The sequence below is a fragment of the Phocoena phocoena genome, chromosome 2 (assembly GCF_963924675.1).
Source record: "Phocoena phocoena chromosome 2, mPhoPho1.1, whole genome shotgun sequence".
NCBI lineage: Eukaryota > Metazoa > Chordata > Mammalia > Artiodactyla > Phocoenidae > Phocoena > Phocoena phocoena.
The window spans coordinates 139,640,868-139,660,976 of NC_089220.1; the positions used below are offsets into that span (position 1 = coordinate 139,640,868).

The 20,109-nt window shown below is 42.6% G+C and overlaps 1 protein-coding gene across 1 annotated transcript in view; it reads left to right on the top strand.

The window, feature by feature from the left end:
• Positions 1–12,166, top strand: part of PRC1 (protein regulator of cytokinesis 1) — a 29,758-nt gene extending 17,592 nt beyond the window's left edge. The window contains exons 8-14 of the mRNA XM_065871820.1: positions 254–390; positions 2,640–2,735; positions 3,818–3,964; positions 4,184–4,294; positions 7,340–7,450; positions 8,903–9,079; positions 10,980–12,166. Of these exons, the coding sequence (XP_065727892.1) occupies positions 254–390; positions 2,640–2,735; positions 3,818–3,964; positions 4,184–4,294; positions 7,340–7,450; positions 8,903–9,079; positions 10,980–11,051 (851 nt within the window). The 3' untranslated portion in view covers positions 11,052–12,166. The remainder of the gene's footprint in view (positions 1–253; positions 391–2,639; positions 2,736–3,817; positions 3,965–4,183; positions 4,295–7,339; positions 7,451–8,902; positions 9,080–10,979) is intronic.
• Positions 12,167–20,109: the final 7,943 nt, after the last annotated feature.

A 20,109-nucleotide genomic window follows, 5' to 3' on the forward strand; every position in this document is an offset into this window, starting at 1 on the left:
GACAAGGCAAGAGATGACAGAGTTTTGAGAATCTTAGTCCTTTTAGTCCACACCCTAGTCCCTTAGTCTCTAGTCCCACCAGGCTGATTGGGACAAACCTGGCTTTTATTATCCACAACATACACTTAATTGTGTGTCATTTTTACTGTAAGGAAGAAAATTCTGTTTCCATTTTAGGGGGATGAGGGATTAGTAAATTGGGATACTAAACACTAGAGGGATTTTTTAAAACTACTGGGCCTATATCTTGCAGAGGACTATACAGAAAATCTGCTCCAGCTCCATGATGCCGAGATTGTGCAGTTAAGAAACTACTATGAGGTTCACAAAGAACTCTTTGAAGGTGTCCAGAAGTGGGAAGAAAGCTGGAAGCTTTTCTTAGAGTTCGAGGTACTGCCTTAGTTTTTGTCTGTTTTCCTTAGAGTACAGTGAAGTGTTAAGAAAGCGTCCCCTCAGAGGCCTGTCTCCTTTGCTCTTGACCAGGTTTCTAATACCATCTTTATCATTAAGTCTGTAAACTACTGCTAACCCATCTGTATTTGTCAAGCTTATATGCAGAAACATATAAGAGAAAACCCCAAAATTAATGCCTGCAATAAGGTTGAAGTTTCTTGCATAAAGGAAGTATAAAGATAGGCAGTGCAAGGCAGGTATGGCTATTCCACAGTCAGGGGGTCCCAGGCTTCTCCAGCTCATAGCTCCTTTACCACTAAGGGGTGGATCTTATCTTCCGGTCCAGGGTGGTTCTAGAGCTCCCACCATAGCGTTTCAGGCAGTGTGGTGGAGGAGGGAACACAGAAGGCATTGCCCCTCCACCCCCTCTAAGAGGTTTTCCCAGGCTCTTTTCACAGCACTTCTGCTTAAATGCCACACCAACTACTGGCGAGGCTGGGAGAATCACTATCGCAGATAAATTCAGGTTCTGTTACCTAGGAAGGAGAGAAAAATGGATGTTGAGGCAGGCAACTAACATTCTGTACTCTTCCAACTTTTGTTATTAGAAAATTGCCTGGGTATTTGGGGCACATTTGTGTACTCTGAATTCCTTTTGTTTTGATAGACTTAGCATGAGTCGATTCCCTTAGAGCATTTTAGAGCTCAGAACTGGGACTAGGACGAGGCAAGTGAGGCACCTTGGGCACGAAATTCAAGGAGACTCATTCTCAGGTTCATACTGGTCCTATTAGAGCTTGAACAGGCCTTTAGAGAATCCGGAGTTTAACTCCTTCAAGTTTCCAGGCAAGAAACTAGGACTCAGAGGTGGAAAAAACTGTGAGAGCTCACAGCTGTTTAAGAGCAAGTGTTCTAGTCCTCAGTTACCTCTTACTTCTGGTTGAAAGCAAGAAGGAGTAATAAAAGTCAATAAAGAGCTCAGCCATAAACAAGAATTAAATTTTGCCTTTTGCAACAACATGGATGGATCTATAGGGTATTATGCTTAGTGAAATAACTCAGAGAAAGGCAAATACTGTATGATACCACTTATAGGTGGAATCTAGAAAATAAACTAGTGAATATAACAAAAAAGAAACAGACTCACAGATACAGAGAACAGACTAATGGTTACCAGAGGGGAGGGGGAAGGGGGGAGGGGCAATAAAGGGGTAGGGGTTTAAGAAGTACATACTATTATGTATAAAATAAATAAGCTACGAGGATATATTGTACAGCATGGAATATAGCTAATACTTTATAATAACTATAAATGGAGTATAAACTTCAAAAATTGTGAATCACTGTGTTGTACACCTGAGACTTATACTGGAAATCAACTATACTTCAGTGTAAAAAAAAAAAGTGTGCACACACACACACGCACACACACACACATAAAGACAGTAAAGAGCCAAATAAGCGACCCTTGTTTACATGCTAGTATTTAAGAAAAAATAAGAAACTAATTACCATTCCTTTTAGTTATTGCTTATAATCAAGCAGTCTGGAAAGGAAATAGAATTTATCAGTTTGGCCCCCAAATTGTCAAGATTGTTTCTAAACTTTTCTGATTATCTGTCCCGTTTTTTAGTGTATTCACCTAATTTACATTTACAAATTATACACTTATATTACTGTTCTGATAGACTGTATACACTGTAGAATAACAAAAAACAGAAAAGTTAAAAAGAATAAGAACCCTTACATTTTTTGTCCATTTTGTGAGGGTTAATTTAATAAAAACCAGATTATCTATAAACCCCTTAACTGAGCACATTTAAGCTGCATTGTCTCAATATGCTGGAGGTGAGTGGGCAAGTAGGGGTACTACCACCAAACCCTCTGAGTGTAGACCTCCCCCTTGTCCTTCCGCATACCCCATTTCCTGTTGGTGACATCTGAACCCAGGAAGGGAGCCTTAAATTAAATGCATTAAACATTAAAGCCTGTCTTACTTTTTAGACTAAAAAGGAAACACTAGTTTTCCTGTACCCCAGTGTATGATCTTGCATATGCCTCAGAGTGTTCACACCCCACTCCCTGCCTTAGAAAGCCACGATTTCTCACTGCTAAAAGTGGATGGGAATGCAAAACTCTGAAGTCTCCCTAAAAATATGTATCTGTTTATGAGAGTGAGGATTCTTAGCAGAAGTGACTGGTCTGACTGTCCGGGGTTCACTCTAATTAAAATGTATTTTTCACAGAGAAAGGCTTCAGATCCAAGTCGATTTACAAATCGTGGAGGAAATCTTCTAAAAGAAGAAAAGCAGCGAGCCAAGCTCCAAAAAACACTCCCTAAGGTAATATTGTTACTGAAAGAGTTTTTGGTGCTTGGCTACAAAATACCTCACTTTCTGTATATCTCTTGCTTTGAATTGTTTTTCCTTAGGTAAAGGATAATAAGTATATACTGGGCCTACCTAGTACAAGCAACTGAATATCAAGTTTTATTAGCTTTTTAGGGCTGCCATAACAAAGTACCAGAGACTGGGTGGTTTAAACAACAGAAATTCACTTTCTTACAATTCTGGAGGCTCAAAATCTGAGACCCAGGTGTCAGCAGGGCTGCTTTCTTCCGCGGCCTCTGTCCTGGCTCCAGATAGTAGTCTTCTCCCTGTGTCTGCACGTGGCCTTCCTTCTGTGTGTGTCCGTGTCCACATTTTCTTATTCGGCTACCAGTCATGTTGCATTAGGACCCACCCTAATGACCTCATTTTAACTTAATTACCTCTGTGTCCCAATAAAGCCACATTCTGAGGTACTGGGGATTAAGACTTCAGCATACGAATTTGTCAGGGGACATAATTCAGCCCGTAACCTTTTGAGAAAGTGCTTTGGACTTCATTACTATTCTCTATTTTAATAATAATAATGATAGTTAACACTTATTGAATTAAGTGCCATATACTGTTTCAAAGTACTTTCCATTTATTAATTGTCACAACATCCTTAAGAGGTTGGTATTATTAATTCCATTTTTACAGATGAGGAAACTGAGGCACTGACAACTTAAGTAACTTGCCTACCTGTTCACAGTCAGTAAGAGGTAGATTCCAGATTGGAGCCCAGATAGTGCCGCTCTAGTGTACACTGCGTATTTAACATTGTTGGTCTACCCCAGTGCTGCCTCCAACTTCGGGCGCCAAAACTGTAGTGGTCAGGCTCTGGGTTCTCGCCTTTTCCCACCTTCATGTGTATTATGAATGAACCATCCCAAGACTGATTTCTGGCTGCTCCAACCTGTTCCCACGTGGGTCCAGCTACCTAAAGTCAGGCTAATGATACTTTGGGGAGGGAGGAGGCATTCTTCGGGAGAATCATTTCTTTTGGGCTTCACACCAAAAATTTGAAGTAATTAACATGTCCTTGTTTCTGGTCTCAGTTGGAAGAGGAGTTGAAAGCAAGGATTGAAATGTGGGAACAGGAGCATTCAAAGGCATTTGTGGTGAATGGGCAGAAGTTCATGGAGTATGTAACAGAACAGTGGGAGATGCACCGACTGGAGAAAGAGAGAGCCAAGCAGGAACGAGTAAGTGAACCCAGTTTGGGAGGAGGAGAAGATAGCATGAGTGAGCAGCCCAGAGTCTCTGCCAGGGCTCTAGGTTGGTTGAATAAGGAGTAGCTCATGGCAGCTCTTTTTAGCTCTGGGTGCAGAGACTTGCGCTAGATTTCTGGCCCTGCCTCTGCCCCCATCCCAGACCTGTTCTCCTTCTGGGATTTGTCACTCTTGCTTCTGACTTTCACATAGCAACTAAAGAACAAGAAGCAAACTGAGACAGAGATGCTCTATGGTAGTACTCCGCGAACACCCAACAAGCGGCGAGGACTGGCACCTGGCACGCCGGGCAAAGTGCGCAAGGTAATAAACACGAGGCTGCATGAACTGCCATGTCTGAGGCATTTTTGAGGCTACGGCTCTGCCCCTCTCTTGCCTTCTGTCCTGCAGAGATGGGAAAGAATTTTTCTAGCCTTCCAGGTTGAGTCCATTTGACAGTGTGAATGCAAGTCTGCAGTTCAATCCTGAGTAGGGACTTGACAGTGACAGTCAAGGAGTGACCAGCTTTGATGAGTCCCAGATTAAACTCGGGAGCCAGCAGCTGCCAGCATTCTGTAATGATGAGAACCTTCAGAGGTTCATTCTGTAATTCCAACAAGTGACCATGGCACTATGTGAAAGAAGACTTTCATGCTTGGCAAGGGGGATACCTAATACTCCTTAATCTCTAGAGCAGGAAATCAGGGAGTTCTTCCTTCCTTCTTTCTTCCTTTGTTTTTTTAAAACCGTTTCTTTAATAAATGAAGTGGAGCATTATTTTCCTTTTCCCTTGCAACTCATATTTTATAACACATAAAATGTTTTAAAAATCACCTGTAATGTGACTCCAGGAGAACCAATGAGACTGTTTGGTGTTTTTCCTACTTCTGTAAAAAGCTTTTTAAAATAGTGTATTTTCACAAAATAGAGATCACATATAATTTTGATTTCTGCTTTTTCCCTAGTTGGTATTGGTTGTGATTTTTTTTTCATAGCATCAAACTTTCTTCAAATAACATGCTCATTCTTAGCTATATAGTCTATTCTTTTGACATAATGTCATTTACTAAACTAGTTCCCTATTTGATATTAGGTAGTTAATTTTTTATTAGGAAAATAATGTGACGAAATTTTAAAAATACGTGTTATAAAATTCTAGAAAGGGTTGGGAAAAAAAAGGTTTGGGTTTTTTTTGGCTCTGTTGGGTCTTTGTTGCTGCACATGGGCTTTCTCTAGTTGCGGTGAGCAGGGGCTACTCTTTATTGCGGTGCGTGGGCTTCTCATTGTGGTGGCTTCTCTTGTTGCAGAGCATGGGCTCTAGGCGTGCAGGCTTCAGTAGCTGCGGCACATGGGCTCAGTAGTTGTGGCACACGGGCTTAGTTGGTCTGTGGCATGTGGGATCTTCACGGACCAGGGATTGAACCCATGTCCCCTGCATTGGCAGGCAGATCCTTAACCACTGTGCCACCAGGGAAGTCCGAAACGTTTGTTTTCATTAAAAGTTTGAGAATCTCTCTATTAGATGCTGAGAACACAAAGATTAAGTGATATGGCCCATGATCTCAAGAGTGCTGCATTCAAACATTTCTCAAGTGCTGGCTGCACTGATCATTCAGTCTGTGATACCAAAGCAGTTATAACAATTTACGCTTCCAGTGGTAGTGCCTAAGTGCTACGCTGGCTCCAATCTTTGCCAGCATGTGATATTTTCAGACGTTACAATTTTTGCCCATCTGATGGGTGTGAAGTAATGTCTCATAATTTTAGTTTGCATTTTCCTAATTACTAATGAAGTTGAACCTTTTGCCATGTTCATTAGCCTTCTGGATTTCCTATTCTGAGAAGATTTTGACAGTTTTTCTGTTGGAACATTTGTTTCTTTCTTGCAAATTTTATAGGAATTCTTTGTATGTTCTGGATGCTATTTCCTTGTCAGTTGTGTTACAATAGCTTTTCCCAGCATTTGTGTGTGTCTTCTGTAGCTTGTCTTTTTTTTTTTGGTTGTGCCAGGTCTTAGTTATGGCAGGTGGGCTCCTTAGTTCTGGCATGCGAACTCTTAGTTGTGGCATGCATGTGGGATCTAGTTCCCTAACCAGGGATCGAACCCAGGCCCCCTGCATTGGTAGCTCAGAGTCTTAACCACTGCGCCACCAGGGAAGTCCCTGTAGCTTGTCTTTTTACTCTTTATGGTGTTTTGTTGATGAACAAAAAGTTATTAATATCAATATAGTAAAAATGTTTTCAACCTGTTTTCTTAATGGCTTGTACTTGCAAATAACCTACCCAGGACCTGAGGCACACAGATATTTTCCTGTGTTGTATTTCCTAGTTTGTGTCTTGTATTTGAATATTGAATAGTCTTGCTATCCCATTTAAGGTTTTTAATCCACCTAGAGTTTTTCCAATTAAAGAAAAAGCTTACAGCTTTATTGAATAAAGTAGACACATAATATTTAAAGTGTACCTGTTAATAAGCTGTGATATATGTATGTACCGTGAAACCCTCACCACAATCAAGACAATGAACATACCCATCACACCCAAAGTTTCCTTTTGCCCCTTTGCTTTCTCTTTGCTTCCCTTACCACCCATTTCCCTCCCCCCACCCACTTCCCACTAGCTCCTGGCAACTGCAGCTTTGTTCTGTTACTGTTGATTAGTTTGCATTTTCTAACATTTTATATAAATAGAATCATACAGTATGTGTACTTCTGTGTCTGACTTTTTTCATCTGTTGTTGCATGTATCAGTAGGTTACCCCTTTTTATTGTTAAACAGTATTCCATCGGACGCATATACCACACTTTGCTTATCTAGTTGCCTGTGTTGATGGATATTTGGCTTAATTCTAGTTATCTGGCTGCTACACATAAAGCTGCTATAAATATTTATATGTAAGTCTTTGTATGGATATATGCTTTCATTTCTCTTGGGTAAATACCCAAGAATGATATGGCTGGATCTTATGATAGTTGTCTGTTTAACTTTTGGAAACAAAATGGTTGTCCCATTTTATGGAACACTGAACGCTTTTCACAGGTGTCCTCAAAGCTCTTCACCATGAAAACTGTCTTAGACTGCTTCCCATCCTCACTCTCTGTAGTGTAGGGATGCGCTGCTAAGCACGTCATCTCACATCAATAATCTATGTTCGGGCTTCCCTGGTGGCACAGTGGTTGCGAGTCCACCTGCCGATGCAAGGTTCAAGCCCCGGTCCGGGAAGATCCCACATGCTGCGGAGCGGCTGGGCCCGTGAGCCATGGCCGCTGAGCCTGCGTGTCTGGAGCCTGTGCTCTGCAACGGGAGAGGCCACAACAGTGAGAGGCCCATGTACCACAAAAAAAAAATAATCTGTGTTTTTCTCCTTAGCTGAACACTACCACTGTGTCCAATGCTACGGCCAACAGCAGCATTCGGCCTGTCTTTTCGGGGACAGTCTGCCGCTCCCCTATGTCTCGCCTTCCACCTTCTGGCAGCAAGGTTAGTATGTTCTCTGTACAAGCACATCCCTGACACTGCCCCAACCTATGTACTCCAGGGACTGCTGGGAGGTGGAGAGATTGAATACTGTCCTCTGGACTGAGAAGGAACTTTGAGGCCTAAAAACGAAGCAGGCAGCTTCATAAAGTGCAATTATGAAGTTTATTGTGGGTAACTTGCATACAGGCAGGATCGGGCAGACAGTGACACAGAGGCATTTGCAGCTGCATTCAAGCGCAAGAGAGATACCAGGGGATTTAAGGGGGCCAAAGCTAAAAATAGAATCTGACTACTAGGGAGAAGCACATCTGTAGTGACAGGAACTGGGTGGTTTTCCTCCTGCCAGGGTCTCAAGACCATTAATCATCTACATCAGCTAAAGGCATTCTTCCAGTTTTCTTATCAGATGAAGGCAAGGGTCAAAGTTGATAGGGAACTTAACTGGCTTGGCCTCATTCCTTGTAAACTGAAGCTCAGTCATGCAGGAAGGGGAGGGGATGGGACTGTAGGCCTAAGATGGAGCTGACAAAAAGGAGTCAGTATGGTTCAGCCATACAGGGCCCCACCTAACTTGTTCCATTTTCTAAGATCCCTGGATTCGGTTATCATTGAGATGCTGAAAGTTGACAGATGTAAGCTAGCTAATCTGTCAAAAACTAAATGAGAGAAGAGAATGGTCATTTTGAGCTCAGTCCAGTATCACGGGAAGCACTGGGATGTGACTGGGAAACTGAAGAGTCTCCATAGGCTCAGTTCAAAGCCTGGTCTTCAGTTGCTACTGAGTGAGGTCCTTGCATGTGGGTTCCAGCCCAGTGACACTGGACAACTAGATGCAGATAGGTACTCTCACCCAAGGAGGGAGTGAGGAGTGTGTGCTAAAATGTGTTCAGTCTTTCCGGTATTTTACAGACTATGCTCAAGATAAGGGTTCTGCAGATCATTAAGAATTTGTATGTTTTTAAACCAAAAGTAGGGACTTCCCTGGTGGTCCAGTGGTTGGGACTCCATGCTTCCAATGCATGGAGCGTGGGTTTGATCCCTGGCTGGGGAATAAGATCCCGCATGCCACACGGCGTGGCCAAAAGATAAAAATTTTAAAAATAAAATAAGCCAGGGCTTCCCTGGTGGTGCAGTGGTTGAGAGTGCGCCTGCCGATGCAGGGGACATGGGTTTGTGCCCCGGTCCGGGAAGATCCCACATGCCGTGGAGCAGCTGGGCCCGTGAGCCATGGCTGCTGAGCCTGCGCGTCCAGAGCCTGTGCTCTGCAACGGGAGAGACCACAACAGTGAGAGGCCCGCGTACCGCAAAAAAAAAAAAAAAAAAAAAAAAAAAAAGCCAGAAGTATAGGATTACAGACACACGAATAATATAAAGGTGGTATAAGCCTTTGATAATTTGTGTGTGTGGTCATTATAAGGATGATACATTGGTCGATCTTTCTTTTCTCTACAGCCAGTCACCACTTCCACCTGTTCGGGGAAAAAAACACCACGTGGCCTCAAGCATGGAGCCAACAAGGAGAACCTGGAGCTCAATGGCAGCATCCTCAGCGGTGGGTACCCTGCCTCGGCCCCCCCACGGCGCAACTTCAGCATTAATTCTGTTGCCAGCACCTATTCTGAGTTTGCGGTAATTCACCTTTTCTAATATCTACCAGTCCCTGGGGAGCACACAGTTGGGGCAGAGTGGGTATCTTCCCAAGGGCACCCAGGCTATTAGTTAGGACAGTTCTTTGGAGGCTGAGAATCCCTTTCCTGACTTGACTGTGGCATGAGGTGGGGGTGGTTTAAGGGTGGTGTATAGGAAGAAAGATGGCAGCAGCAAGCAGACATTTAACCTGGATCCTTCTGCTTAAGAAATACCACTCCCTGGCTGCAGGAGGTGAACCTTCTCATCACTGCCCTGGTGCTCTCTTGGTGGAGTTCTTGGTAATTGTCTCAATTCTTTGTTCTTAAAAGGATCCATCCCTCTCTGACAGCTCCACTCTTGGGCTTCAGGTCTGTATGGCAACCCCTGCATGTCCCATGTCCCTTTTCCAGACTGATCTGTCATCTGCTGGCTTCATTCCCATCTGGGCACAGGGCTACACTAACCAATTATCTCAGCTGTGCTATCATAAAACCTTTTTTTAACAAAGGAAGCAGGAATTCCTAATACGGACTTCAGAAATAATAAATATCTGGCTTAAGTTCCCAACAGACTGACTAACCTGCCGATTAACTTGTTCAGACTTGAATTGGATTCTCAGCCCCATCTAAAGTCAGGCAAGGTTTTTTTATCATGTTATTTCACAACAGAAAACTTTCACCCTCCCCAGTTGTGACATTAAAGGCCTCCAATGTGCTGCAAGGAATAGAGGCCCCACCACGTGGGGAGGGGAGCCCCAGCTGTGTGCTGCCTATGAGGTTCTTGGCCTGCGTGCTGATTACTTCCTGGAGTATCTGTCTTACTAACCCCTCAGAGCTGAATTGCCACCTTTCTGTCTACTCTGAGCTAGCCAATGCTCATTTCTTCGCCTTTGCCTATTTTCTACCACATTGAGCTGCTAAAGCATATATGAGGCACTGGAAGAAAGTAATTTTTTCCCACAATGCTCTTCAGCTCCTAGTAACGTACTCCACATTTACCAACACTTAACTGCAGTGCGCTTTCCTTAACAATGTGTTCTGTCTTCCCTCAGTATCTAGCTGTTGAGAGGTGAGCCTGCCCCTCACCTTTGTGGGGGGATACTAAGTTAAAGCATAGGGCATCGACTCTCTTGCTGCAGTGATGGAGAATGTGACGGCTGCCCAAGGCTATTGTTCATTTTGAGCACTGAAGCTAGCTTTATATTCTTTTACTTTTGTCAAGTTACTTGACAGGGGTGGTTCTACCTATAGAAGGTGGGTATTTGTCACTCTGGCTAGCTGATTGCTGGACAGAGTCCAGCTTTCTCTTTTGTTTGCTCAGCCAAGCCCACTTCATCCACTTGCTGCTTACAAATATCTGTTTCTCTCTGGCTAGGCCGAGGGAGATTCTTCTGGTTTTGGTTGCTATGGCTGGTAGACTCCACCAGGCAGCACTGAAGCCAGTAGACTAACCTCTACTAACATCTGTCCTTTCTCAGTGGTCATTCGTGCTCTGTCTTCTGCTTCTATACCATGTGCTCCAGCATGAGATCAAATCACCAGCAGGTTACAAGGCCCTCAGCCCCAGGGATTGGTAGATATATGTTCTGGCCCATTGTTTCCTAAAGGGCTCAAAAGACCAAAGCTTGTTGCCTACCTAGCTTGACAACTCAGAGAATACTTTGTGAAGTATAAGGGATTTCTCTTCTGTGAGGTTTTAATAGAATGGACTGGCTGAGGAAAGGAATCAAGGGGCATATGTGCACATGCTTAATCTGTGACTAAGGTGTTCAGAGTCCCTCCCTTTTTGTTCCTAACACAGCCTGTGCTGGGCTGTATGCTGACACTCACCTGTGCTTACAAGGGCAGGGCATGCATGAGAGGGGACAGTAACGCCACTGATGTTATTTATTTTTCAACAGCGAGAACTTTCAAAGGCTTCCAAATCTGATGCTACTTCTCGAATCCTCAATTCAACCAACATCCAGTCCTGAGAAGCCCTGATCAGTCATCCAGCTGAGGTTTCCTATGCCCTGTGCCTAATTATACAGGGGTGGCTTTAATGTTTCTTCAGTTTAGATGCGCTTGAAAGCCTGGACAGGTTCCATTACCATGGGCCTAACTTACAGAAGTGAGTGAGTTACAGATGAGAATCCATCATAAGCTTAGTATGTCCTTAGACACTTGGTTTTATTTTGACTCAAGAAATACATTAAAACATAGTTCATAGCAGTAAGCGTAAATTTTAGCATATGGAACCTAATTTCTTTCCCTACCCCGTAATTGTACTTGCTAAAGCACGATCAAGGGCTTGTTTTACTTCACCATTGTGTAGTTAAATGATTGGCTATGCCCAAGCTTGGGGTATGGGACATGAAGCAGTTTTGGGCTTGTACACTTATAATTAGCATTTAACACCTTTTTTTGTTTAGGGATATTCAGTTAATGCTATAGCTTCAGTAGCTTTGCTCTCACCTAAAGGCCTGTCCCCACCACACAGGACAGCCTTCCTCCTGATGAAGATGTCTGTGTGTCAGAAGTTGGGATGGCCTGACTCGCTGCCAAAGAGGTGACAGGGAGGCTGGGAGCACCTTTGTTAAATTGTGTACAGTTTTGTTATATAGGCCACTGCTGTGGGGGTATGTGTGTGAACACACGTACTTGTCTGAACTCTGCTTCTTCAGTTTTTCTCTGGGTCCAGTTCCCCATCCCTGTGCCCCCTGTGCCTGAGTTCCTCCACCCTCTGCACTTGCCAGCCAAGTTGGGAGGCTGTTTGTTTGGATGGGTTGGGCTGTTTCTGTCGTGGCGATCTGGAACTTTGCACATATCAGTACTGGGAGCCACATGCTGTAGCGTCCACGATGAGGCTCCTTCTTTACCTACCCTATGTATCAATCACTACTGTGCTCCCCAAAGCACTATTATTTATTCTCCGTCTGCCTGCACCAGTACTACTGTCAGCACAGTAAATGGTTCTTGGAAGCTTACCAGTGTGGATTTGGTCTGTGTCAGCCATGCTGTTTAGGCATACGTATAAATGTCCTGATTTTAAAATATAAATACTCTTAAAAATAAATTAAAATGTGTATACTTATATTTCAAAGATATATACTGCGGTGTGTGTTTTCGTTGTTCCCCATGTCACTTTTTGGTTGGTTTTTGTCTGTGGAAAAAAAGACTAAAAGAAAGAACATACAAGAAATTTTTAGTCGGGAGTATGATTTTCACATTCTTCTGAGTGTTTCTAAATTAAGAACATCTCTTATTCTGAGAAAAAAGGTTTTTTGAGAGGAATAAAAAGCCTAAATCCTGATGTATAAAGAGGCTGAGGGAATTCACGGACTTCCGGGAAGATGGCAGAAGAGTAAGACACAGAGATTACCTTCCTCCCCACAGATACACCAGAAATACATCTACACGTGGAACAACTCCTACAGAACACCTACTGAACGCTGGCAGAAGACCTCAGACCTCCCAAAAGGCAAGAAACCCCCCCACGTACCTGGGTAGGGCAAAAGAAAAAAATAAACAGAGACAAAAGGATAGGGATGGGTCCTGCACCAGCGGGAGGGAGCTGTGAAGAGGAAAAGTGGCCACACACTAGGAAGCCCCTTCGCGGGCGGAGACTGCAGGTGGCAGAGGGAGGGAGCTGCGGAGCGCAGAGGAGAGCACAGCAACAGGGGTGTGGAGGGCAAAGCAGAGAGATTCCAGCACAGAGGATCAGGGCCGACCAGCACTGCCGAGAGGCTTGTCTGCTCACCTGCCAGGGCAGGTGGGGCTGGGAGCTGAGGCTCAGGCTTCAGTCAGAGTGCTGGGAGAGGACTGGGGTTGGCGGCGTGAACACAGCCTGCAGGGCGTTAGTGCACCGCGGCTAGCCAGGAGGGAGTCCAGGGAAAAGAGACTTTTTCTTCCCTCTTTATTTGCTGGTGCGCGAGGAGAGGGGATTAAGAACGCTGCTTAAAGGAGCTCCGCTCCAGAGATGGGCGTGAGCCGCGGCTAAAAGTGCGGACCCCAGAGACAGACATGAGACGCTAAGGCCGCTGCTGCCGCCACCAAGAAGCCTGTGTGCAAGCACAGGGCTCTACCCACACCTCCCCTTCCAGGGAGCCTGTGCAGCCCGCCACTGCCAGGGTCCCAGGATCCAGGGACAACTCCCCCAGGAGAACGCACGGCACGCCTCAGGCTGGTGCAACGTCATGCCAGCCTCTGCTGCCGCAGGCCTGCCCTGCACTCCGTGCCCCTCCCTCCCCCAGCCTGAGTGAGCCAGAGCCTCCGAATCAGCGGCTCCTTTAACCCCGTCCTGTCTGAGCAAAGAACAGACACCCTCTGGTGACCTACACGCACAGGCAGGGCCAAATCCAAAGCTGAGCCCCTGGGAGCTGTGAGAACAAAGAAGAAAAAGGGAAATCTCTCCCAGCAGCCTCAGAAGCAGCGGATTAAAGCTCCACAATCAACTTGATGTACCCTGCATCTGTGGAATACCTGAATAGACAACAAATCATCCCAAATTAAGGAGCCGTGTGGATGAAAGGCTCTTGGTGCTGCAGCCAGGAGTTAGTGCTGTGCCTCTGAGGTGGGAGAGCCAACTTCAGGACACTGGTCCACAAGAGGCCTCCCAGCTGCACATAATAGCAAACGGCGAAAATCTCCCAGAGATCTCCATCTCAACGCCAGCACCCAGCTTCACTCAACGACCAGCAAGCTACAGTGCTGGACATCCTATGCCAAACAACTAGCAAGACAGGAACACAACCCCACCCATTAGCAGAGAGGCTGCCCAAAATCATAATAAGTCTACAGACACCCCAAAACACACCACCAGACGTGGACCTGCCCACCAGAAAGACAAGATCCAGCCTCATCCACCAGAACACAGGCACTAGTACCCTCCACCAGGAAGCCTACACAACCCACTGAACCAACCTTAGCCACTGGGGACAGACACTAAAAACAACAGGAACTACGAACCTTCAGCCTGCAAAAAGGAGACCCCAAACACAGTAAGATAAGCAAAATGAAAAGACAGAAAAACACAGCAGATGAAGGAGCAAGATATAAACCCACCAGACCTAACAAATGAAGAGGAAATAGGCAGTCTACCTGAAAAAGAATTCAGAATAATAGTAAAGATGATCCAAAATCTTGGAAATAGAATAAACAAAATGCAAGAAACATTTAACAAGGACCTAGAAGAACTAAAGGTGAAACAAACAATGATGAACAACACAATAAATGAAATGAAAAATACTCTAGGTGGGATCAATAGCAAAATAACTGAGGCAGAAGAACGGATAAGTAACCTGGAAGATAAAATAGTGGAAGTAACTAATGCAGAGCAGAATAAAGAAAAAAGAATGAAAAGAACTGAGGACAGTCTCAGAGACCTCTGGGACAACATTAAACGCACCAACATTCGAATTAGGGGTTCCAGAAGAAGAAGAGAAAAAGAAAGGGACTGAGAAAATATTTGAAGAGATTATAGTTGAAAACTTCCCTAATATGGGAAAGGAAATAGTTAATCAAGTCCAGGAAGCACAGAGAGTCCCATACAGGATAAATCCAAGGAGAAATACACCAAGACACATATTAATCAAACTGTCAAAAATTAAATACAAAGAAAGCATATTAAAAGCACGGGAAAAACAACAAATAACACACAAGGGAATCCCCATAAGGTTGACAGCTGATGTTTCAGCAGAAACTCTGCAAGCCAGAAGGGAGTGGCAGGACATATTGAAAGTGATGAAGGAGAAAAACCTGCAACCAAGATTACTCTACCCAGCAAGGATCTCATTCAGATTTGATGGAGAAATTAAAACCTTTACAGACAAAAGCTGAGAGAATTCAGCACCACCAAACCAGCTCTACAACAATTGCTAAAGGAACTTCTCTAGGCAAGAAACACAAGAGGAGGAAAAGACCTAAAATAACGAACCCAAAATAATTAAGAAAATAGGAATGGGAACATACATATCAATAATTACCTTAAATGTAAATGGACTAAATGCTCCCACCAAAAGACACAGATTGGCTGAATGGATACAAAAACAAGACACATAATATTTGCTGTCTACAAGAGACCCACTTCAGACCTAGAGACACATACAGACTGAAAGTAAGGGGATGGAAAAAGGTATTTCATGCAAATGGAAAGCAAAAGAAAGCTGGAGTAGCAATTCTCATATCAGACAAAATAGACTAAAATAAAGACTATTAGAAGAGACAAAGGAGGACACTACATAATGATCAAGGGATCGATCCAAGAAGAAGATATAACACTTGTAAATATTTATGCACCCAGCATAGGAGCACCTCAATACATAAGACAAATACTAACAGCCATAAAAGGGGAAATCAACAGTAACACATTCATAATAGGGGACTTTAACACCCCACTTTCACCAATGGACAGATCATCCAAAATGAAAATAAATAAGGAAACACAAGCTTTAAATGATACATTAAACAAGATGGACTTAATTGATATTTATAGGACATTCCATCCAAAAACAACAGAATACACATTTTTCTCAAGTGCTCATGGAACATTCTCCAGGATAGATCATATCTTGGGTCACAAATCAAGTCTTGGTAAATTTAAGAAAATTGAAATTGTATCAAGTATCTTTTCTGACCACAACACTATGAGACTAGGTATCAATTACAGGAAGAGATCTGTAAAAAATACAAACACATGGAGGCTAAACAATACACTACTTAATAATGAAGTGATCACTGAAGAAATCAAAGAGGAAATCAAAAAATACCTAGAAACAAATGACAATGGAGACATGACGACTCAAAATCTATGGGATGCAGCAAAAGCAGTTCTAAGAGGGAAGTTTATAGCAATACAATCCTACCTTAAGAAACAGGAAACATCTCGAATAAAAAACCTAACCTTGCACCTAAAGCAATTAGAGAAAGAAGAACAAAAAAACCCCAAAGGTAGCAGAAGGAAAGAAATCATAAAAATCAGATCAGAAATAAATGAAAAAGAAATGAAGGAAACGATAGCAAAGATCAATAAAACTAAAAGCTGGTTCTCTGAAAGGATAAACAAAATTGATAAACCATTAGCCAGACTCATCAAGAAAAAAAGGGAGAAGACTCAAATCAATAGAATTAGAAATGAAAAAGGAGAAGTAACAACTGACACTGCAGAAATACAAAAGATCATGAGAGATTACTACAAGCAACTCTATGCCAATAAAATGGACAACCTGGAAGAAACGGACAAATTCTTAGAAAGGCACAACCTGCCAAGACTGAATCAGGAAGAAATAGAAAATATGAACAGACCAATCACAAGCACTGAAATTGAAACTGTGATTAAAAAATCTTCCAACAAGCAAAAGCCCAGGACTAGATGGCCTCACAGGCGAATTCTATCAAACATTTAGAGAAGAGCTATCACCTATCCTCAAAGTCTTCCAAAATATAGCCGAGGGAGGAACACTCCCCAACTCATTCTACAAGGCCACCATCACCCTGATACCAAAACCAGACAAGGATGTCACAAAGAAAGAAAACTACAGGCCAATATCACTGATGAACATAGATGCAAAAATCCTCAACAAAATACTAGTAAACAGAATCCAACAGCACATTAAACGGATCATACACCATGATCAAGTGGGGTTTATTCCAGGAATGCAAGGGTTCTTCAATATACGCAAATCAATCAACGTGATACACCATATTAACAAACTGAAGGAGAAAAACCATATGATCATCTCAATAGATGCAGAGAAAGCTTTTGACAAAATTCAACACCCATTTATGATAAAAACCCTGCAGAAAGTAGGCATAGAGGGAACTTTCCTCAACATAATAAAGGCCATATATGAGAAACCCACAGCCAACATCGTCCTCAATGGTGAAAAACTGAAAGCATTTCCACTAAGATCAGGAACAAGACAAGGTTGCCCACTCTCACCACTCTTATTCAACATAGTTTTGGAAGTTTTAGCCACAGCAATCAGAGAAGAAAAGGAAATAAAAGGAATCCAAATCGGAAAAGAAGTAAAGCTGTCACTATTTGCAGATGACATGATACTATACATAGAGAATCCTAAAGATGCTACCAGAAAACTACTAGAGCTAATCAATGAATTTGGTAAAGTAGCAGGATACAAAATTAATGCACAGAAATCTCTGGCATTCCTATACACTAAGGATGAAAAATCTGAAAGTGAAATCAAGAAAACACTCCCATTTACCATTGCAACAAAAAGAATAAGCTATCTAGGAATAAACCTACCTAAGGAGACAAAAGACCTGTATGCAGAAAATTATAAGACACTGATGAAAGAAATTAAAGATGATACAAACAGATGGAGATATACCATGTTCTTGGATTGGGAGAATCAACATTGTGAAAATGACTCTACTACCCAAAGCAATCTACATATTCACTGCAATCCCTATCAAACTACCACTGGCATTTTTCACAGAACTAGAACAAAAAATTTCACAATTTGTATGGAAACACAAAAGACCCCGAATAGCCAAAGCAGTCTTGAGAACGAAAAACGGAGCTGGAGGAATCAGGCTTCCTGACTTCAGACTATACTACAAAGCTACAGTAATCAAGACAGTATGGTACTGGCACAAAAACAGAAATATAGATCAATGGAACAGGATAGAAAGCCCAGAGATAAACCCACGCATCTATGGTCAACTAATCTTTGATAAAGGAGGCAGGAATGTACAGTGGAGAAAGGACAGCCTCTTCAATAAGTGGTGCTGGGAAAACTGGACAGCTACATGTAAAAGTATGAGATTAGATCACTCCCTAACACCATACACAAAAATAAGCTCAAAATGGAATAAAGACCTAAATGTAAGGCCAGAAACTATCAAACTCTTAGAGGAAAACATAGGCAGGACACTCTATGACATAAATCACAGCAAGCTCCTTTTTGACCCACCTCCTAGAGAAATGGAAATAAAAACAAAAATAAACAAATGGGACCTAATGAAACTTAAAAGCTTTTGCGCAGCAAAGGAAACCATAAACAAGACCAAAAGACAACCCTCAGAATGGGAGAAAATATTTGCAAATGAAGCAACTGACAAAGGATTAATCTCCAAAATCTATAAGCAGCTCATGCAGCTTAATAACAAAAAAACAAACAACACAATCCAAAAATGGGCAGAAGACCTAAATAGATATTTCTCCAAAGAAGTACAGACTGCCAACAAACACATGAAAGAATGCTCAACATCACTAATCATTAGAGAAATGCAAATCAAAACTACAATGAGATATCATCTCACACCAGTCAGAATGGCCATCATCAAAAAATCTAGAAACAATAAATGCTGGAGAGGGTGTGGAGAAAAGGGAACACTCTTGCACTGCTGGTGGGAATGTGAATTGATTGGTTCAGCCACTATGGAGAACGGTATGGAGGTTCCTTATAAAACTACAAATAGAACTACCATATGATGCAGCAATCCCACTACTGGGCATATACCCTGAGAAAACCAAAATTCAAAAAGAGTCATGTACCAAAATGTTCATTGCAGCTCTATATACAATAGCCCGGAGATGGAAACAACCTAAGTGTCCATCATCGGATGAATGGATAAAGAAGATGTGGCACATATATACAATGGAATATTACTCAGCCATAAAAAGAAATGAAATTGAGCTATTTGTAATGAGGTGGATAGACCTAGAGTCTGTCATACAGAGTGAAGTAAGTCAGAAAGAGAGACAAATACCATATGCTAACACATATATATGGAATTTAAGGAAAAAAATGTCATGAAAAACCTAGGGGTGAAACAGGAATAAAGACACAGACTTACTAGAGAATGGACTTGAGGATATGGGGCGGGGGAAGGGTAAACTGTGACAGAGAGAGAGGCATGGACATATATACACTACCAAACGTAAGGTAGATAGCTAGTGGGAAGCAGCCGCATAGCACAGGGAGATCAGCTCAGTGCTTTGTGACCGCCTGGAGGGGTGCGATAGGGAGGGTGGGAGGGAGGGATACGCAAGCGGGAAGAGATATGGGAACATATGTATATATATAACTGATTCTTTTTGTTGTGAAGCTGAAACTAACATACCATTGTAGAGCAATTATACTCCAATAAAGATGTTAAAATGAAAAAAATAAAAGAGGCTGAGGTACTATTAGGAAACTTCTGGTTTCATTGCTATGTACAAGTCTTTGTATGGAGATATATTTTCTTTTGGCTAAATACCTAAGAGTGGAATGCCTGCATCATACATATGGTAGGTGTATGTTTAACTTTAAAAAAAAACTGCCAAATGGTTTTCCAAAGCAGTTGGACTATTTTATATTCTCATCAGTAATGTATAAGGGTTCCAATTTCTTTTTTTTTTTTTAATCATTTATTTTTGGCTGTGTTGGGTCCTTGTTGCTGTACACAGCCTTTCTCTAGTTGTGAATGGGGACTACTCTTCATTGCAGTGCATGGCCTTCTCATTGTGGTGGCTTCTCTTGCTGTGGAGCATGGGCTGTAGGTGTGTGGGCTTCAGTAGTTGCAGCACGTGGGCTCAGTAGTTGTGGCTCGTGGGCTCTAGAGTGCAGGCTCAGTAGCTGTGGCTCACAGGCTTAGTTGCTCCATGGCATGTGGGATCTTCCCAGATCAGGGATCGAACCCATGTCCCCTGCATTGGCAGGTGGATTCTTAACCACTGTGCCACCAGGGAAGTCCCTGAAGTTTCCAATTTCTTCAATCTTTTCCAACACTTTGTATGGTCAGTCTTTATAATTTTAGCCATTTTAGTGGCTGTGAAATGGTATCTCATTGTGGTTGGAATTTTCACTTCCCTAATGACTAATGATGTTTAACATCTTTTTGTATACTTTTTTGCCATCATTCTTATCTTGTTTGACGAAGTACCTGTTTACTATTTTTGGCCATTTTAAAAATTGAATTGTATTTTTTATTTTTTTGGCTGTGCCCACATGGCTTATGGGATCTTAGATCCTCAACCAGGGATCGAACCCAGGCCCTCAGCAGTGGAAGTGTGGAGTCCTAACCACTGGACTGCCAGGGAATTCC